Source organism: Apium graveolens, chromosome 5, assembly GCF_009905375.1.
Source record: "Apium graveolens cultivar Ventura chromosome 5, ASM990537v1, whole genome shotgun sequence".
Classification (NCBI taxonomy): Eukaryota; Viridiplantae; Streptophyta; class Magnoliopsida; order Apiales; family Apiaceae; genus Apium; species Apium graveolens.
In genome coordinates this window covers 30,234,161-30,255,015 of record NC_133651.1, presented here as the reverse complement: position 1 = coordinate 30,255,015, position 20,855 = coordinate 30,234,161, and the positions used below count along the sequence as shown (strand labels likewise).

Sequence of the window (20,855 nt, the reverse complement as noted above, 5' to 3'; positions counted from 1 at the left end):
ATTATTTATATAAGTTCATATCAATTATACAATTAAGGTTTATACATAAATTAAAATTTCATTCATATATTTTAAATTTTGATTCATTTTTATGATGCCAAAACGTAGCGGGCACAATTGACTATTAAGTTATAAAACTATGTTACCCTAACATGCCCCAAGAGGGCCATCAATCCTGAAAATGGGCATGGGCTTTAATTAAAAATAACAGTTTTTTTCCAAACAGGATAATCAAGATTTGGCCGAGAAAAACAAGATTACATAAAACCCTGTATCTATCTTTAATTCTCTATCTTTCCCCTTCGTTTCTTCTTCTTAAACCCTCAAAAACTTACAACCCTCTATTTTGTACCCAGTGGTTTCAAATTTATGAACACTTTACTCATATATATGAATGAAAGGTTGAATCTTTACTAAATTTACTTGTAATTTGGTGAAAATAAAGAGTGCCCAGATAATAAAATGGCTATTGCATTTAGTACAATGCATCTTTATCCATACAAGTTTTGGTTTAGTAGGCCTAATTGTAACAGGAGCTTCATTTCTTGCTCACTTCCATCTGCTACTACTACAGGTTTCTGCTTCTTTTACTTTGTATTTATGTGTGTATAATTGGTTTACTTTTGTTTTTAGTTTTGTGTATGTGCAAATTATATGAAAAAGATATTTTTTTGCTCAAGTTTCTTGATGAAGCTGTCTTGATGGAATGATAGTTTATGTATGTGACAGTAGTAATAGATTTATTCGATTATTGTCACAGGATGTTAGTGTGTACAGTTGGTGGGATGCTGCCTGGTCATTGTGACCCTCTCCTTTCAGAATCAATTGTGAGACTGTTGTGTGTTGTAGCTGCATCTACGTGCAAATTTGAAGTTTTGGGACCTCATTTTGTATATGTTTTTTTAAAGAACCAACCGCCGAGTGAATGTGTTTTGGTGTTATGTGTTTCTCTGTTGCAGACATACATAATTTGTAGATGCCGTATACAGTTCATGGATGTATCTGCTAGGTCTTTTACTTTTTCTTTAAAATTTAGCTTATGCTACCTTTCCTTCAAATCCAAGCTTTTTGTAATATTTTTGCTAATACCATGTCATGTGTCGTATTATAATCTGCATGTTCTTTGTTGCAACCTGTTTGTGTTTGATTGCTGTATGTGGCCTTGCTACAGGTAGAATAGGATCAAAAGGACCCCGAAAAAGATCAGGAAGGTTAGAAGGGGCAAGAAAGAGCATGGAAGATTCTGTAAAACGAAAGATGGAACATTTTTATGAAGGAGCTGATGGCCCGCCTCTACGTGTTCTACCAATTGGTGGCCTAGGAGAAATAGGAATGAATTGCATGCTTGTTGGAAATTTTGATCGGTATATTCTGATTGATGCTGGTGTCATGTTTCCAGAGTAAGTGTCTGTAAATGCATTGCATTTGTTCATTACTCGTCAATATCTGAAGAATATATATCTTGGAAGCACACATTTGATGTTCTGTGCCTTGCACATTTGCGGCGGGCTCGTGTTTATACTGAACATCGTAAAAATATATTATGAATCCAGGACCAGCCCATTAGGAATATCAGAACCTTCAATATATTTTCCATTGTGAATTGTGAAAATTGATGATTTTTTTTTAAAATAATGGTGCTTGTATTTTTAACAGCAGATAAACTTACTGTATTGTTATTATTATTGCTACTATAATTGTTTTTGAATGCCTTTTAACTTAATTCTATTGTGTTACATAGTACAACTTGAAGTTGGTGACTGATGTCAAATATACTTTTTTTAACCCCTCGTCATATTTCCTCTAATTCTCTTGTGGATTTCTGCCATGCATTTTAGTGATGATGAGCTTGGTATCCAGAAGATCATACCCGATACAACATTTATCAAAAAATGGAGCCACAAAATTGAAGCAGTTATCATAACGCATGGGCACGAAGATCACATTGGTGCGTTGCCTTGGGTAAAGTTTCTATTCCGTTCCTAGGCTAAAAGTAACAATCTCTTATAAGAGTAAGCCAACAGTAAAGCTATGTAGCTTGTATGCTATATTGTACGTTAGGGGTTTTAAATTCTGCTAAATTAATCTACTTTAGATTAAAAGAAGTCTGTTTTTGTGTTTTGGGATTAATTTCGAAAAAATTTAAATGATCTTTCTGTTCGGGACTGGAAAATGATTCTACATTCATAACGGATTTCTTCTTACAACAGAAATCTCCAGTGGATCATCTGATTTGTTTGCGTAAAATTGGTTTACATGCAGTTTTTACAATAGAGGTTTTTGGAGTCTTTAGTAATTGATTATAAAGCAAATATAACTATAATAGGTAGTCACACTTTTTCAATATGTTCACTCTCACTCTTACAAGTTACAACGTTGCTAATACTAATCCTTTCTTCCTTCTTTCCTTCACATCAATGTAGGTTATTCCAGCGTTGGATCCACGCACACCAATATTTGCGTCATCTTTCACAATGGAGGTTTGTGACAAGTAAAACTACTATAATCGTGTCTTGCATTCTGACCACCATATCATAGTAATTGAACCAAACCATCATTCGAGCATTTTTGACTTCTTACTACATCTTCCTCGATATTTATGAAACCTGGCACAATGTATGTAGAAGTTGTATGCAAATGTTTGTCATTCACCTATTATTGCTAACACCTATATAGTTATATGTTTTTTTGCCCAAGTTATATGTTTTTGTTATGTCTATATTTATATATACTTTTGGGTAGTTTAGATGATAATACTTGTATAGTTTAATTTACTATAATTCTTTAGTTATCTATATGCTTGGCTGGTTTTGGTCCCCGCTCTTTGCTTAGTTAGACATTTAATATTTATATCCTTATTCATTTAGTACTGATTTTTTTGTTGTAGTGCAACTTAGAGGGTAGACGTGCTTTGGGCTTAAGTTGTGTTAATGTTTTTTCCCTTTAGGTTTATTGATTAAATAACTACTTACAGGGAGAAGGAAAATAATTGGAAGAATAAAGACTGAGAGAGTCTAATAAGATCCTTACCTGCCCCAAGCTATATAGTCTATGCATATATAAAATATTTGTTTGTTGATATTCCTCGTTTCTTGAGCAGCTTATCAAGAGGCGGTTGAAGGAGTTTGGGATCTTTGTTCCGTCAAGGCTTAAGACATTTAGGACAAAAAGGAAATTTAACGCTGGGCCATTTGAAATAGAACCCATTAGAGTCACCCATTCTATACCTGATTGTTCTGGACTGGTTCTCCGTTGTGCAGATGGGACAATTCTTCACACAGGAGACTGGAAGGTAGTATTTAGTGTCTTTAAACCTGTTCTCATATGAGAAAATGCATACAACTTGATGAAAACTCTCCTTGAATCAGATTGATGAAACACCCCTGGATGGCAAAGTTTTTGACCGTGAAGGCCTGGAGGAACTCTCCAAAGAAGGTGTCACATTGGTAAGTGGATGTTAATTTTCACACACAATTGTACTGTTTATGGCCGGTGGTAATTTTTCTTTTTTGTTTTATTATATCCGCGACAGTCCAAAAGTAGAAACCTCGATAAGGTCTGAATTTTAAGGAGTCTGGAACAATTGTTGATATGTAAATAATTTTTAATTTTGAGTAGCAATACAAATTATATGGAAACTGGAATCATTTAGGGGTTGTTTCTTTGTGGAAATTTTTTCCACTTTTCTATTTTCCGTGTTTCTAAAATTTTCATTTCTAAGAAAACAGTTGAAAACTGAGAAAATGTGTTCCAAATGCCAAAATAATCTATGGTCAGTTTTCTTAGAAATATTAAATAAATGACGAAATAATTTGAGTAAATATATAGAAGAGCAACTAGTAAAATAATTTTAACGTTTCATAAATTAATTGTATATACATATTTCCTTAACATCTTTAAAGTAACTTTTTTAGATAAAATATAATTAAAGATTGACAAATAAAATATGAATAGGTTCAATAATGAAACTTTATAATTATATGACTCTAAATATATATACAATTTTGTAGATTTTATTAAAAATTAATAATTATATACAAAAATTTTGTAGAATTTTTACGAAATAACTCATAACTAAGTTCTAGTCGGGAGTCTTTTCTTTATTCATCTAACATATAAATTATTAGTTATTATATTATTAAGTTCTCTCCTATAATGTAAATTTTAATAGTAAAAAAATTATATAATTATTATTTGAATCAAACTAACAAAATAATTGTTAAATTAAACTATTTCGAATTTTTTTATTACAAATATGTATTATACTTTTTAATTTAAAAATATGATTTTATAGTGTTGAAAATTTATAAGGTCCATAAATTAAGTTAGACTAGTTAGTAGTATATTGGTTGTTTACCCTGCTAATTATTTTTGTTAACTTTGTAGATAAACTTACAAAATTGTTAATTAATCATATAAAGTTAAAAATGATAAAAATATAAAAATGTTTGTGTTTGGTAGGGATCATCTTAGGTGTTTAACTATCATCCATGTTTTTTTTTACTTTTCTAGATTTAGAAAACATCAAAATGTTGTTTTTCATACTTTTCATATATGTAGTTATAATTTGGAAAACACGGGAAAACCGTATTTTCTATTTTTTTCAGTTTTTTGTTTTGAAATTTTGCATTTGAACATGTTTTTAGTTTTTCTAATTTTCTTAGATTTTTTTTTTTTGGAAAACAGTTGAACTAAACAGGCCCTTAGCTTCCCCTGTAGTTTTAGGGTCAAGACTTAAGATAAAATATAGGGCAATTGGGGGGGGGTTCTTTATTTTCCTATTTAATTTCTCTCGATTCTCCACTGGCACCCTGAAAATCATGCGCTGTTCAGTCAACAATTAGTCTGCTGGCTAATAATGCTTTAGTTATATGAGTAACTTTCCTTTTTAGAACACTGCATGGTAGTGGTACTGTTGCGACATCAACTAGCACGACACTTGCTGGAAAAATGGAGATACTGTGAGTAGAATTTTGTGGTGTTGTGAACTTGTGATTATGAATTATTAAGTTCTCATATTCTCTAGTTTCTGAATGTATTTGAACTATTCATTCTCAAAAAGGCAAAAAAGAATGATGATGATAATAGTAAGGAAGCACACTGTGTATTTACCTTGGTTTCATGTTTCATTACCTGCAGTTGATATACCCCAGGTACCTGCATGTGGTTGTTAAAAGACAGTTCTAGCCTTTTAGGTTGTAAGAATTCTATGCAAAACACAGATGGTTATGATCACCTGTATTCTTGCTATTATACATTATGTAACAAGCTGACTTTCTTTTTGTTGTAAAATACTTTTTGTTCCTTACATTTTTATTAAGTATTGATTGTATGACATGTACATGCACAAAATATTTACCAAGGCTTGTTTTTTTCTCTAGATGATGAGTGACTCAACGAATATACTGTCACCTGGGAGGACATTTAGTGAAACTGTTGTGGCGAATTCACTGTTGAGGCATATATCTGCTGCGAAAGGAAGAGTAATCACCACCCAATTTGCGTCAAATATTCATCGACTTGGTAGCATTAAGGCAGCAGCTGATTTGACTGGCAGAAAGCTGGTATGTGTGGCACATTCTTTATTATGCAGCATGCCATTTATGTTTCATTGTCATTTTGTTGTGTGAATGCTCTTGTCTTCAGATCTGAGACATATAAATATAATTTATCATTTTCATTCAGGTGTTCGTGGGGATGTCATTAAGGACTTACCTTGATGCTGCATATAAAGATGGAAAGGCACCAATTGACCCGTCAACTTTGGTAATGACATAAAGATACATTCTTCTGTTTTCCTGAGTCATATACACTGCTATCGAATTGGGTATTCTCTTGATAAGGAATTCTGACTGAATAAATTTCTGAGAAAAAGAAGTAACATACAAAGAAGCGAAAATGTGCTGGAACATATTTCTATCGAAAAAGTGGCATTACCCTGATGATATTTATTTTGATCTGTTGTCTAACATAATTGCTATTGTTTTGTTTTGTTATTTACATGGGATTAACATTGCACCTCCAATGTATAAGTATCTGACCCTGATACTATCCTGATGCTTTATATACTGGATAGGTGAAAATTGAAGACATTGATGCTTATGCCCCAAAAGATTTGCTAATCGTGACAACAGGTTCCCAAGTAAGTCACAGCGAGACTTGCCAGTGATAGCTTCCTTGTAGAAAGCAAGTAAATCCGATGTAGTCTCTCATGAGTCATGTTTGACTATGTTGCTGGTGTATCAGGCAGAACCACGTGCGGCATTAAATCTTGCGTCATACGGATGTAGTCATTCACTCAAATTGAGCAAAGAAGATGTGATTTTATACTCTGCCAAGGTAAACTAGAGATAGGCTATCTATTTTATAATATACATATGAGAACCTCTTCTTTGATATCATTTAATTGTCAATTGAGATTCTTGTGGAGGTACATTTGTAACATACAAAACACACATGATGTAGATAGGCGATAGATGAATGTACATAGAGGATGGATTTAAAGATGAATTATTTTCCTTGTCTATTCCATTTTGTTCTTCGAAGTCACGAGTTTAGTCTCTCTTAAATTTCACTTAAAGAGTACTTTCATGGGATATCTATATTGTTTCCTGTACTTCAAGTTGGAAAATTTATCCAAGCGTTATTAGAGGGTTTGATATAATGTCCCATGAATTTGTTTGTCAGCATGAACTATTTGTGGTGTGCATAACTTACGTTCATATGTACTTCAACCTAACATAATCTGGGCTTCTCAACCAAATTCAGCTATGGCGATCCATTATACTGTAAAAACCCCTACTTTGAGGAACTAATTTTGAAGTGTAATGTTATCACAGACTTACAGTTGCTTATTTATTGTTGTTTGTAGGTAATCCCTGGTAACGAGACTCGAGTGATGAAAATGCTAAACCGTGTAGCAGAGATTGGATCAACTATAGTGATGGGTAGGAATGAGCAGCTGCATACATCTGGTCATGCTTATCGCGAGGAATTGGTAAGATTTCTATTAACATTGAGATAAGTTGCTTGTGTTGTGAAGATCCTGTTGTGTTATCATTGATCAAGTGACCCTTCTGTACTTATCCAAGATTGATATAATTATAAAATTAAAGACCTGTTTAATTTTTTAAATAGATGAGAAATGTTCAAAATATGTAATTTGGTTTTGAAGGAGGAAGTGATAAGAATTGTAAAGCCACAACATTTTTTACCAATCCACGGGGAACTCTTATTCCTGAAAGAGCATGAATTGTTAGGGAAAGCTAATGGCATTCGCCACACTGCTGTAAGTTATATGGTTCACTTTTGAGATAGTTGTTAACAACTTATGGTTAGTAATTTGTTTTATATGTTGATCTTGTAAATTACAGTTTCGTGTTTTCTGAGTGTTCAGGTCATAAAGAATGGAGAGATGCTTGGGGTTTCACACCTGAGAAACAGAAGGGTGTTGTCAAATGGTTTTGTATCTCTAGGAAAAGAGAATTTGCAGGTTGCTCTCTCTCTCTCTCTCTCTCTCTCTCTCTCTCTCTCTCTCTCCCTCTCTCATAAATCTGAATAACTATTCTTAATCTGCAGTTGATGTACAGTGACGGCGACAAAGCGTTTGGTACTTCTACTGAACTCTGTGTTGATGAAAGACAAAGAATCGCCACAGATGGTATAATAGTTGTCAGGTAATTCTCTTTTAGCTGTAAGGTATGTATTACCTTTTCCTTGTGTTTACGAGCAGTATTATGCAGCCTTAAATCTCTGTTGCAGCATGGAAATTCTACGCCCTCAAACCACTGACGACTTTGAAAAAACCTTGAAGGGTAAAATAAGAATCACTACACGTTGCTTATGGCTTGATAAAGGTAAGTTGTTAGATGCACTTCACAAGGCAGCACATGCTGCACTGTCAAGTTGTCCAGTAAATTGTCCTCTTGCCCACATGGAAAGAATTGTTTCCGAGGTCATGAAGAAAATGGTCAGGAAATACAGTAGTAAAAGGCCCGATATCATTGCAATCGCTATAGAAAATCCAGCAGGGGTGCTTGCTGACGGTATCAATGAAAGGTTATCAGGGAGGTCACATGTTAATTCTGGATTATGGGCAATGAGAAAAGGGATAAATGAACTTGCCAAAAACAAAAAATCAAATAGGAGACAAGATGAAAAAGACAATGACCACACATTTTCAGTAGACACCAGGCTGGAAGAAACTGAAGGTTTTACATTGATTCCTTTTGATAAGTGCATTATCTTATTTCCAATACTATGATATGCATTTTTTTGTATGTGGAAGTATCCTAATGCCTTCTGAGCTGCACGCATCTATATGAATGATCATTTATCATTATATTGTGGTGCCTTTGTAGATTACTGAATTGCTTGAATAATGTACACCATACATCAGTTTCTTAATTATATTAAAGATTACCAGTCTCTCTTATATCTTCACGGATACAAGTTTTATTAAATCAAGTAAGAAAAAAGTTGCATGATGTGTATACTTTTCATTTGGTCCTCATCTGTATCAATTTACTTTCATCAAACAAAGGTGCAACCGTATAATTAGCAGCATGCCGAATATCTGTCTGCTCTAATATTTTACTAAACCTTTTAGCTTCTTGTTTTTGCAGAGTATGGTACTGAAACTGAGAGACTTCTACCAGAGGAAGACACTTGGAAAAACTCTGGAATATCAGACACTAATCCCGAGGATTTTAATGACATCCAGAAATCATTTATGGAGTTAACTGCAATTGATAGTCTGCAAGATGATAGCAATGATGCTGTTACATTCGAGGAATGCAAGGAGATGTCCAAGAAGGCAAGTAATGAAGATGACTCGCCAAAATCTTCTAAGTCCGCAAAGAGGAACAAATGGAAACCCGAAGAAGTTAAGAAACTGATACAATTTCGAGGGGAACTAAGTAGTAGATTTCAAGTTTTGAAGGGGAGGATGGCCCTTTGGGAAGAGATATCTGCAAGCCTATTAGCTTGCGGAATCAACCGAAGTCCAGGACACTGTAAATCGTTATGGGCGTCTCTTACTCAGAAATATGAGGTTTGTTCTGAATAATTACTGTCTGCATATGCTTCATAGTTAGATTTTTTAAAATAAATGATAATTGATTGATAGTAAACTAAAAAGTAAATTAAAACAAAACTTAATTTTATTATCAGATGCCATACATATAAAAATACACTATAATCCTCTTTATATAGGTGTGCATTCTACCAATACACCTAACAAATAGATAACCCTAACCACTTATCTAAAATTCAAAAACTACATTATCTAATAAATATTTAAACTCTATTTCTAACAACCTAATCAAAATCAATCCAAAAAAATAATTCAAATAATTTTGAATTATTATTTCCAACACTCCCTCTTAATTCAAAATTTTGCTTAATCAGTGATGTACTTCCCATCACCACCACCATTGTTGTTGAGTACTTCTCTCCACCATTTCTTTAAGGAGCACTTGTCTCCCTAATTTCTTCGAGGAGCATTACTCTCCTATTGACCAGTGACCAGTGATGTACTTCCCATCACCATTGGAGCACTTCTCTCCACTTTTCTTCATGATGCACATAATCACCAATAACTCAAAAGACATCTATTTTTTTAACACCTTGAGACACATTCTTCATGAATCTCTGAGAGCACAACAATACCATCCTTGCCTTCCATTTCTTTATTCATACGTAGCTGTGTTTTTGACGCCCGGTTTACTCAATCGAATAGCTCTGATACCATGTTAGATTTTTTAAAATAAATGATAATTGATAGATAGTTAACTAAAACAAAACTTAATTTTATTATCAGATGCCATACATATAAAAATACACTGTAACCCTCTTTATATAGGTGTACATACACCTAACAAATAGATAACTCTAACCATTTATCTAAAATTCAAAAACTACAAAACTACGTTATCTAATAAATATTTAAACTCTATTTCTAACAATCTAATCAAAATCAATCCAAAAAAACAATTCAAATAATTTTGAATTATTATTTCCAACAATAGTTATAAAATTATAATTAGCAAAAAAGTTATATAACTTCACATTTAAATTAGTGGAGAACTCTTAATCAGTAGCAAATTCAGAGAAAAATATTGCAGGCAAAAAAATTGTCAACCTTGTAAAAACAGTAAAAAAAAATTGAATAGATAACATTATTAGTGATAGTCAAAAGTGGTAAATCTTAGATCTGTTGAGAAATTTGGCGACTTGAGTATTTTGATATTTTCAGATCTGTGGGAGTTTGTGGAACTTCTAGATTTTGGAAATGTCTATTCAATATTACTTGAAATGAATGTTTGTTACTGGTCTTTGCTTAACTTACACAATTACTCTTGCGAACAGGAATGCAAGAAAGACGTGGAAAGTGACAAGAGCTGGGCCTATTTTGAAGACATGAATAGTATATTATTAAAGTTAGAAGCAACACTTACAAAATAATGACAACCATGAACCAACACAAGTTCTTCAGAGGAGCCGGTAAAACAGCCAAAACACCAGATTGAAGGTAGTCCATCTTAGTATTTTCATTATTTCTGTATCTAATATATATATTTTGGGGAATGCTGATTTTAGGAATAGGGTTTAGGATAAAATCAATGTAAAATTATTTCATGAAGACAATGTACATCTTTAGGGACTGTAATTTTTGGTCTTGGTCAGGTGCCATGTATCAGTTTTTGTATCAGGAACTTCGACTGGAGTTCCAATTTTTTTTTAACATGTTTCGTAACATTTTGAATATTATTCACAAAAGTTCGGTAATGACAAATATTGTCTTCATTCTGTATCTGTTCACAGTCGGGGTAAGGTATGTGTTCATTTGTGTGCTTTCCATTAAGGTCATTAAGGTAGGTAGGTATGGTGTGGTTAAATGTGTTGTCGGGTTCCATTATGGTCATTAATAGGTAGGTATGGTGTGGTTAAATGTGCTGTCGGGAAGAGATGAAGAGTAGTATGTTGTGGCTAAGAGCATCTTCAAGGGCATTAGGTAAACTTGTTAGCTAAAACACCATTAGCTAAAATTTTGTTAAAATTTTGTTGAATCTGTAAGGATTTATACTCCAGTGGTATTAGCTATATTCATTAGCTATATCCAAAATATTATTTTATTTTTAATTTTTAATATACAGTTAAAATTAATTTAAGCTATTTATATTTAATACAATTGAAAATAAAACATATATTTAAATCAAAAATATTTAATGACAATATTTTTATTTTTTTATATTTATGAAAATATTTTAAATTAAATATTATAAAATAAAAAATTATTACATTTATAAATATAATAACATATTTATAAATGGAAAACATAAAATAATAAACATTACTTATATATATATAATTATTAAATTAAGCATAGTTTATTATAATATAATATTAGAATTTGTATTTTGGTTAATAATTAAATAATATTTAAAAATTATTTAAAGCAGTATGCTATTTATTATAAAAAATATTTGTAACAATAACATATGATAGCGTTAGGTTAGATCATATTTAAGATCATATATGTGTATTGATTTAGATGATGAGAGTACATTCAACAAATGTAGGGTATATCAAGAGAACCACATGGATATTATACCAAACAGGTGATGATAAACCGCGCAATCAGCACATTAAACCAATGGTTTGCCGTTTTAAAATGTTAAATCGCAAGTACAATCATTTTGTGCAATTTTGGTTTTAAAATCAATTGGTCCATTATAAATATATTTATAGATTTATAGATACAAATAAATGCAATATTCTAGAAACTAGCTTATAGCCTGATGCGCAGTTTAACTTTTTTTTAATGTACATGTATATCGTTGTTTCTGAAGTTATTACAATATTGTTTTTATTTTGATAGTTTGTTGTACTATTGTTGCAACAAATATGTATATGTTGAGAAAGAGACAGATGAGAAATTGAATTACAGTACAATATCTAATCATATTTTATCTATTGTTGTATCATATTATATTCATATTTATATTTATGATTGGTTAATGGTTAATCTCTAATCATATTTTATTCAGTATTATATTGGGACATCGTATTGCAATTGGTGTATGAATAGTATTAAAACAATATAATTATTTTTTATTTATTATTTTATTAAGAATATATTTATTCTAATAAGATATAATCTTAACGGTTTATTTTAATTATATCAGATCAACATTTGAGATTTTTTTGAAGTATAAGATCAAAATTTTGGATAAAAAGTTTTTTATGCTTATTATACACTTATTATATATAAAGGATATAATAACTAATAAGAATGAATGGGACTTTAGTAATTATTTCGCTTTACATCGACAGAGAATTAAAAACTTGATAAGCTGCTGTAATATGTATTTGGATGTTTTTTTGTAGGTGTTCTCACTGCCATCTAAATATATACCATCACAGATGATATGTTATACGATCTCGGTCAATTTCAAAACTATTGAAAAATGTATATGGCTACAGATATCTTTGGAATAGTTGTTGGTGGGTGGTAATTGCTGTCCAGAAAAATATTAGGATTAGTCCTAAATATTTTTCCCAAAAATTTTATCAAATAATTTGGCTGATTAATAACTGATTTTAATTCGTAGGCGCATATAAATATATGCGGGGTCACATATTATTATTAGGAATGCTGCTAAATATTAATATGACACATCAGATTTTTTGAGAATTTTTTGGTATAAAAATTTGGAGTCTTTAGCATTTTCCAAATATTATATGCGATATCGAAAGAAGTATATATAAAAGAAATCAAATTTTACAGAAAAAGCACAAGTACATTATATTATTTTTGTAATATTCTTGAGCGTTGAACAAAATTACAGGACATTTATACTACTACTGTAATACTCGAGGATTTTCGGGTACAAATTCCGTCTATTTTACTTGCAAAAATAATGAACAAAAATAATGAACAGATGAAGGGATCGTTCTATTTCTATAATTCAGTAATGTAAAGACCAGGTAAAATGGAATAAAACTCCATTGCATTACACTTCATAACTGATCTACAAAAAAATATACTAATATCTGATTCATTCCAAAATAGGCATGCTGCCAACTTCTGTTTGTCCCAGCTGCTGCTCTTCTCTGTGCACTGAACAGACTAGCACTTCGTTGGTCAAGTTAAAACGTGATGGCATTTTGTCTCTCTGAAGTGGCAACACAGTTCCATAAATTACAGTAGTCCTGTATATTTCTGGCTTCCACCCCAAGGGCAGCGAGGTTGCGCCCATATTCCTAACATTAAAATAAAGGTAGGCCAATAACTTCAGTCAGACCGTTCTGATTGATTTACACTTGCCTCCAGGAAACAACATAATTTAATTAAATTCAGAAAAAAAGTCACCTGGATATCAAGAAGTAATTGCATACAAACTTTATCAGTTTCTGAAACAGTATTGTCTAAGTTCTCTGGGCCCAATCCACCGCGATTTTGTTGCTTTTGTTGACGTTGAGCACCCCGTCGTATCTTTTGAAGTGAAGACTCTGTTTTCCTTGCCTGATCAAGATAAGTGGAACATTAAAGACCAAAATTGTCCATGCGAACACCGAAAGTATCAAAAGGAGAATCAAGGATGCAGACAATTTAAGGCTAGTAAAAATTGTAATTTCCCTACTAACCAGGGTTACAAGGTCTGTAGCTTGTCCATGATATTGACTAGTGATATCTGAAGTTGCTTGGTCTATGAGCTTATTCCTTGCTTCCTTGGATAAATATCTGGAAGCTTTTTCACCATCCAAAAAATCCTGTAAATGCATACAATCGGTAATGGCAACATAGCATACCTGAGATGCCTACTATATTGCATGCAGGACACCAAGAAATTATATGAAAGAATTTCCAAGTTGTAAAACAAAATTTTTAACACTCTTTACAGCAATAGGTAAATGCTGAAACACCGATCATCTTAACAGGTGTTCTGCCGACTACTAACATATTAACAGAAACGGCTTCAACACAGGCGAATGCTGCAAAACAGATCAATGATCATACTACCATTCTTGTTTTATTAGTTCGTCACAGTTATATTTTAACCATAGAAAATGATTATTTTAATTGAAAATTTTAATTTAGAAACTTGAATCTTTAACAACTTAATGCTTTAACTATATATTGTGACATTTTCGTGTGGATAGTGCCATGCACGATGGCTTTTGACCATATATAGTGGTTCTATGTAAATGCCGATTTTAATTCCAAAAAAAGAAAATGCAAATACCGATTTATTGCCAAAGTATGTGGCTCTTATATGTCATAAAATGAGATTTTATACAAATAAGATGTCTTTTATGTCTAATGACTCTAAACAAAAGAATCCCTTTGGTTAGATATTTACCCTTTAATTTATATCAATATATTAATAAAAATTGATTTTTTTCTTAGACTTATTATGTGTTGATTTTGTGAATCAGGTATTTTTCAGAGTATAAGGCAGGATAATGAAATAGCATGGATCGGGTGGGTTTGATGGTCAAAGTATTGTGGCAGGATGATGAAATAGCATGATCGGTGGGATTAATGGAACTTCAGATGTTATTTGACAAGCAATTAATTTTCCAGGCAGAAGTCCCTTTCAGTTCAGTACAACAAAACCTATCTACTTACCAATCAACTCGTCATTGTCTATTTCATTTCCAAATTTGCAATTTGTAACTTTATATAATTGTTATCAATCCAAGAAGAAGATAAAGTTTTCACGGGCGAAAATATCGACTCTTTTCGTCACTTATGTTTTATTATCTAAATTTCCAGGGACATCTTAGATGATTAACTTTTTCACTAAAAGAAAGCCCTTGTTACGAAGTACAACAAAACCTATCGACTTACAATCAACTCGTCATTGTCTATTTCATTTCCAAATTTGAGATTTGTAACTTTATATAGCTGTGTATCTTTTCAGACACTAATGTTTCATTATCTAAATTTCTAGGGACATCTTAGATCATTAACTTTTTCAATAAAAAAACCCCTTGTTACAATTATTGTATTTCGATGCAATTTGTTTACGAGTACGTAATCCTTTTCAAAAAATATAATTTATTGTTTTCGTAAATCAAAGTATAAAAAAACACCCATGTTGACAAGATAACAGTTTAACAGAGGATAATATAGAAATATAACAAACCTTCAACGGGCGCAATATCCCCGAGACATATACAGAATGTCTAACAGGAGCAGGCTTATTAGTCATCCTGTATGTTGCAGTTATTCCCTTAATTTGTTTCAAGACCTAAATAATCAAAATTGACTCTGTTAATAACTAATCAAAATAAGGCAACTATCAAATATAATCAAAAGTACTCAATAGGCCATTTAAAGCTCCATAAAATCCCTAGCATTACAGTCTAGTAGATATCCCCTCTTCTATTCCTAACAAGAGGTCAGGGGGTTCAAGCCTCAGTGGTGGCACGGGAGTCTTAAGTACTTGAGGTTTTGTTATATGCAGACAATCAGATGGCAAAATCAGCCAATTTTAATTGCGTAAAAATTCTGCATGGATAAATTGCTTACATCCACAGACTTTTCCACCACCGTTTTAGTTATTGAATCAATCACTTGGGGTACTAGATCCTTTAAAGATGTTCCACCATGTAATATGCTCTGTTTTACAAGGTCAAGTACTTCAGGGGAGCATGACTTTAGAACCTCCAGTACATGGTCAAGGTAATTTCCGCAAACCTCCTCTGCCAAACAATTTACATCATGGATTACCTGCATGATAAAATCAAAATTAAACTCATCTTCAAGGGAAAGGTGGACTGGTGGCCTATAAACTAGTTACAACACATGTTCGGTTTTGCAATATTAATGGAGCTCTTGTTTATCGCTTAAATATGGATGTATCTGTAAACAAATTGCAATCCTATTTTTATGGTAAAAACTGACAGTAAGAATAAGCGACACAAGCACAAAAAAAATCATAAGCTGCCGATTCCGCCATGTAGATTAATTCAAAATTGATTCTAAAAAGGGAACATACGTAAACAAGATCATCGGGGGCAGCAGAAACAGCCCATTCAGAACCAGGGTTGGAACCCGAATTGGGGACTTTGCTAGCAGCTAGTCCAGTGGACAGCCAATTTGAGTATCTGTATTCATAATGCCATCAAAATTTGTTGAACAGCAAATTGATACCATAAACGAAAACGTCAACTCACAGATTTAAATATCAACTAACCTGGATATAAGTTGTAAGGATAATTTAAGAAACTTGTCAGAGCAAGTTATGACAAGAACATCTTCACTCCAACAGGTTCTCAGGCAAGCCAAAAGGGAAACACTTTGCTTTAAAACCAACTCATGAGATTCCCCTTGGTCAGAATTAGAGTTATGAACAGGGACAAGACTGCCCAACATCAGCGCAGAATCCAATGTTCCCGCTATTTCCTGAAACCTGAGGATATCAAGGTCAACTACCTCGGTCATTCAACTATATTTATTTGACAACCTCTCAGAGCTCACATGTCTAATAATAAATTAACTATACAAGGTATGCAGTATGCACCTATATGTAGTTTACAATCCTATAAAAGAAGATGATAATACTACCAATAACAGAAGATGATAGTGTTGATGCATATGAAGAAGAATGACTGAGCCCAGACTCTCAGTTTAGCATAAAGAAACTTATACATGTAAACATGTTACAGACCAATATATAAATGGCGCTGAACCCCGGTTGAATTAGAAAAAACAAGGATTTAAACCTACATTAATGCATCAACCAGTCATACTCCATCTAACTATGCATCAAGTACCTCAAAGAGAAATACACCCCAATATTCCACTGCTTCATAAATTCAACAAAGACAGCCTCAGCTCGAAATTTGGTAAGAGCATATCTGGACGGACAATAGCCTTGCATGACAAAAAACCAAGTTACAACCAAATCAATTAAATATAATCTACCAAATTACAAAATAGTATGCAAGTACCAGACTAAAAAGATTATATATATATATATATACCCACCACATTTTTTCCAATACCTTCTAGTTTGGCCAAAAATTCAAGGCTCGATTTGTAATTTTTTAGGAACTCTGCAGGTCTTCCAGGAGAAAAGGCCCCTGGCTTTACTTTTTGAATCTCCGTGAGAACCTCTTTAAGAATTGAATTAGCTAAAAAGCTGAATACATGGAGACCTGAATTTTCTGCACATATTCCAAACCATACAATGAAATAAAAGTTCCTCTCTTGCAAAGGCATTTCAGTTAAAAAAATAATAATATTAGAAAGGCGTTCCAAGGTTAGTTAAATGGTCCCTTATCTACATGAAAATGATAAATATGGAACTTGGAATGTACAGTTCAAGACATTTTACATTGATATACAGTGAATGTAAGAGTAAGATTCCTGATATTAACTAGATGGATTGCAGATAACTAATGTACACAGATAAATTCTGTAAAAAGGCCTAAGGCAGCAATAGGAAATCTTCGAATCTTGCTCATCTATTAAAGACTACAGTAAAATAATGAAAACAAGACACCATCAGCCTATGATCAATCCTCTGGAATATCCTATGTTAATAAGGGGATTAATAAAGGAAGGTTCGAAAGTAGTTCTTGGCCAGAGAGAGTTAAATATCTAACTTGGGAACAGAAAATATGTCTAATGGTAGGTTTAAAGCCAAATTCGTTTATATCTTATGAGGATATCTAGAAAGCAACCTCAACTCCTTCCATTACAGTTCCTTTTTCAATTTCTCTTTGTGGTTACCATGGAGATAAACTTAGTCAGGGTGACATAAAACTGTAATAAAAAGTATGTTTTGATGACACGGGTCCCAGAATATGTTGGAAATATAATAGAAGTGGTGAATGCCATACCTCTGGATGAAATTTCCAGAAGGAATTTACAGTCTTCCTCGATAAACTGATTTATCTTCATGTAATCCGCCTCGAGTTCATCTCCAGATGTCTCAGCACTCAGTTCTGACACATTATGTGTAATAAACTTTTTCACCTGTGGCGCTACAATTGTGGAGCGAAATATTTCTTCTGCATTAGAAGTATTATCAATAGCAGCATATGCCCGCAAGCAATTGTATATTGCATTATCATCTCTGTGTTCCAGTGCCTCTATAAAACAGTGACCCAAACTTGCATCAAGTAACAAGAGAGCACTCTGAATCCTCTTCTCCATGTTGTGAATGAAAGGTAGGTTCTGTACTGCCATATTAGATGAAGAAAATGCATAAGATGTAAAGCATATATTTAAATGTCACTAGTATATTACTATAGCATGTCATAAATCATAATAATGCTGTAATGCTTATTTAAAGATGGATCAAATGCAAAACAATGAAAAGATATATAGATAAATGAATAATAATGTGAATAATAAATTGATAAAATTAAAGATAACAATGGATATGCAAGGCAGTAAGTAAATTCAGAGAATTGTGGTGCACTCTGTGGAAAAAAATAAAGAACAAGATAGACCTGAGCATGAGTCATGTAAAACTTAAGCCTATTCATTTCACTGGCAATTCTTTCCAATAGCATGCTTTGAGTATCTCTGAGATTTGTTCCACTTTCTCCATGTTGCAAAGGTATCCCGTTGCTCAAATGACCCTTATCTACTGGATTTACATCTCCACTGGACCAATCAGCAGGCAAACTAGGAAGCTCCTTAATTAATTTTTCAACCTGCATTCAGTAAACTAAAATTTTCAGAACTTTCCAAAACTCACTGCCAACTAGGCGCCATAATGCTACCTACAAGAGGCCTCGTGAACTTTTGAAGCAGAATAAATTACTCTCTAAAGATTAAAATGCACTTTATATTTAGCAAAAAAATGCACTTTATGTTTAAGCAGTTTACCATTATCGCACTTAAATACCACATTTTCACTTCCACCACCTGCGGAGCAACTTTAAAAATGGAACAAAATGTGTATGGTCATCTAGTTATTTATTACGCTGTTGCCATCTTATGAGTCATTGATGCATTGATCCATATGAGTAAACCTTACTCCTCTTTGTTGTCTTCTCTCTAAAACCCTAGGTATTTTACCTATCTTCTTTTTTTTGTCAGAAACAAAATTATAAATTGGAAATTCCTTTGCTTGCTTAATTTGTTATATACAACAGAAACTTTCGAACCCGAACAGAGTGCAAGCTACCTCATCAACCACAGTTTGTCAATCCTGTGTGGCTGCAATCTCCAATTAATAACCTAATCAAGGGCTTTTATAAAATTACGAGATGTATTAGATGACTTTCCCATCATACGCAATGGTTTCTGCAGGCCAGCAGAGTGGACATTAGCAGCAGAGGCTTGACATTGGTTTGATACAAGGTTCATACCCAGAAAGAGACGGTGTTGGATTAGATATTAAAGAGAATAAATAAGAAATAAGTGACTGAAAAAGGGCTATGACTCTATACTTTTTCCTAGGATTTTCCCGGTCTTACACTTACATGGAATTCAAAGTGCTTAGGGGTGTAAAGAGCAAATAATGAAAGTGCATGATAATCTAAACTTATAAATTACAACGATATTACACTACATCCAAAACTTGTTGCCAGATTATCACCAAAACACGAAAATCACCAAATAAAATTTAGACTTCCTCCTTTTACAATCTCCTTTTAGCCTTCAAAAGAAAATCAACACTTCCAAGTACATTGCACTCTAATCATAAAATATTAGAACACAAAGTTCAAGTACAACAATCGGTAGCCAATTATATAACTAATCATAAAAGTCACCTTAAACCTACTCAACCAATGCGTATTCCTTTTAAAACAACTCATTCTTATTTCCTAACGACTACATTGCTCCAAAACACATCTAAAACACCAATTCACAAACCCGTAAAGTTATACTTCCCCACATTCCAAACAAAAATTAAATTAATCACCATATTTCCACAAAAACACTAAATTTCAACTATACATTACTCCAATTCCACATTACCAAACCCCGTAAACCCATAAAAACCAAAACTTAACCACAAACTCACCTTCGATACGACATGAAACGTATCAAGCAATACTTCCAAAACCTCTCTCGCCCCCTGCGCCTCCGCACGTTGCTCCAACCCACTCCTCAACCTCACCAACGACTCATCGACAGCGGCACGAAACACAACAATCTTCTCTCTCAATTCATTCAACGGCGCTCGCATTCGCACAACCGACGCATCAACATCGACCAATTTGGTACTCAAATTGACGAAATCGGCGTAATCGCGGTTGATTAAATCAACGAGTTCGTGTTTGAGAGAGGCGAGATGAGATCGGAGCTCGGATCGGAGAGTATCGAAGGGGACGAAAGTGCGGAGATCCGAAATGTAGGATTCCGGGTCGAAATTAGGGTCGAGAAAGGAGGATTGTTTGAACCATGGAGGATGCGAGTCGATTGGATCGCCGAATAAGTCGGTGGGTTTGCGTGGGGTTGGGGAGTGTGGTGAGTGTGGGTGGAGATCCGGCATCGGAGACTTTTTTTGTTTTGTGTGTGTTTTTAGTGTGTGTTTTTGGTGATGAGCTCTCTTGGTTTTTTTAATCAGTTAGGATACAATATTAAAAATAAATTTATTATTTATAGGGCAGCGATAAACCGACGCCGTTTTAAATTATTATTATTGTTATTTCCACGTGTTTTTCCCAAATATAATTATTTTTTTAATTTAAATGATAAATTTTGGTCCTAGCATACGATTAACTAGTTTAGAACTTATGTCATGCACAGATTTTTTTTATTTAATTTTTAAATAAAAATTAAATTAGAATTTTTAAGATGTATAATTTATTTATCCAACATTTTTAAAAGATATCCATACTATTAATGACGAAACAATGAAATTTTCGTTGGTAGT

At 33.0% G+C, this 20,855-nt stretch overlaps 2 protein-coding genes across 4 annotated transcripts; one reads left to right on the top strand and one right to left on the bottom strand.

Moving 5' to 3' along the window:
• The first annotated feature begins 232 nt into the window (after positions 1-232).
• Positions 233-10,770, top strand: LOC141723770 (ribonuclease J-like). Of its 3 annotated transcripts, XM_074525661.1 has the most exons (18): positions 233-574; positions 761-1,009; positions 1,172-1,400; positions 1,839-1,962; positions 2,424-2,480; positions 3,101-3,292; positions 3,369-3,446; positions 5,382-5,564; positions 5,686-5,766; positions 6,077-6,142; positions 6,247-6,339; positions 6,872-6,997; positions 7,175-7,288; positions 7,397-7,492; positions 7,579-7,676; positions 7,762-8,210; positions 8,625-9,052; positions 10,369-10,770. In XM_074525661.1, exons 2-18 carry the CDS (start codon positions 997-999, stop codon positions 10,462-10,464), a joined length of 2,523 nt encoding a protein of 840 aa, XP_074381762.1. In that variant the 5' UTR covers positions 233-574; positions 761-996; the 3' UTR covers positions 10,465-10,770. The 3 variants fall into 3 exon arrangements, with proteins under 3 accessions (XP_074381762.1, XP_074381761.1, XP_074381763.1); XM_074525660.1 differs by lacking the exon at positions 761-1,009; XM_074525662.1 differs by lacking the exons at positions 233-574; positions 761-1,009 and having other exon boundaries at positions 1,262-1,400; positions 1,839-1,948.
• A 2,012-nt stretch (positions 10,771-12,782) lies between these two features.
• Positions 12,783-20,542, bottom strand: LOC141723769 (conserved oligomeric Golgi complex subunit 2). Its single transcript, XM_074525659.1, has 12 exons — positions 20,001-20,542; positions 18,475-18,681; positions 17,860-18,196; positions 17,020-17,181; positions 16,789-16,888; positions 16,209-16,424; positions 16,011-16,119; positions 15,542-15,742; positions 15,156-15,260; positions 13,651-13,776; positions 13,376-13,528; positions 12,783-13,266 (listed from the first exon to the last, which is right to left on the bottom strand). Exons 1-12 carry the CDS (start codon positions 20,469-20,471, stop codon positions 13,153-13,155), a joined length of 2,301 nt encoding a protein of 766 aa, XP_074381760.1. The 5' UTR covers positions 20,472-20,542; the 3' UTR covers positions 12,783-13,152.
• Between the last annotated feature and the right edge of the window lie 313 nt (positions 20,543-20,855).

Excerpts from the sequence above, each read along its gene's own strand:
- LOC141723769 (XM_074525659.1), bottom strand. The coding sequence starts at position 20,471 with ATGCCGGATCTCCACCCACACTCACCACACTCCCCAACCCCACGCAAA. Across the intron at positions 15,743-16,010 it reads CCCCCGATGATCTTGTTTAC|GTAATCCATGATGTAAATTG; the intron begins GTATGTTCCCTT and ends TTTATCATGCAG. Across the intron at positions 13,777-15,155 it reads GGATATTGCGCCCGTTGAAG|GATTTTTTGGATGGTGAAAA; the intron begins GTTTGTTATATT and ends ATGCATTTACAG.
- LOC141723770 (XM_074525660.1), top strand. The coding sequence starts at position 463 with ATGGCTATTGCATTTAGTACAATGCATCTTTATCCATACAAGTTTTGG. Across the intron at positions 5,767-6,076 it reads CAATTGACCCGTCAACTTTG|GTGAAAATTGAAGACATTGA; the intron begins GTAATGACATAA and ends TATACTGGATAG. Across the intron at positions 7,677-7,761 it reads GATGGTATAATAGTTGTCAG|CATGGAAATTCTACGCCCTC; the intron begins GTAATTCTCTTT and ends TCTCTGTTGCAG.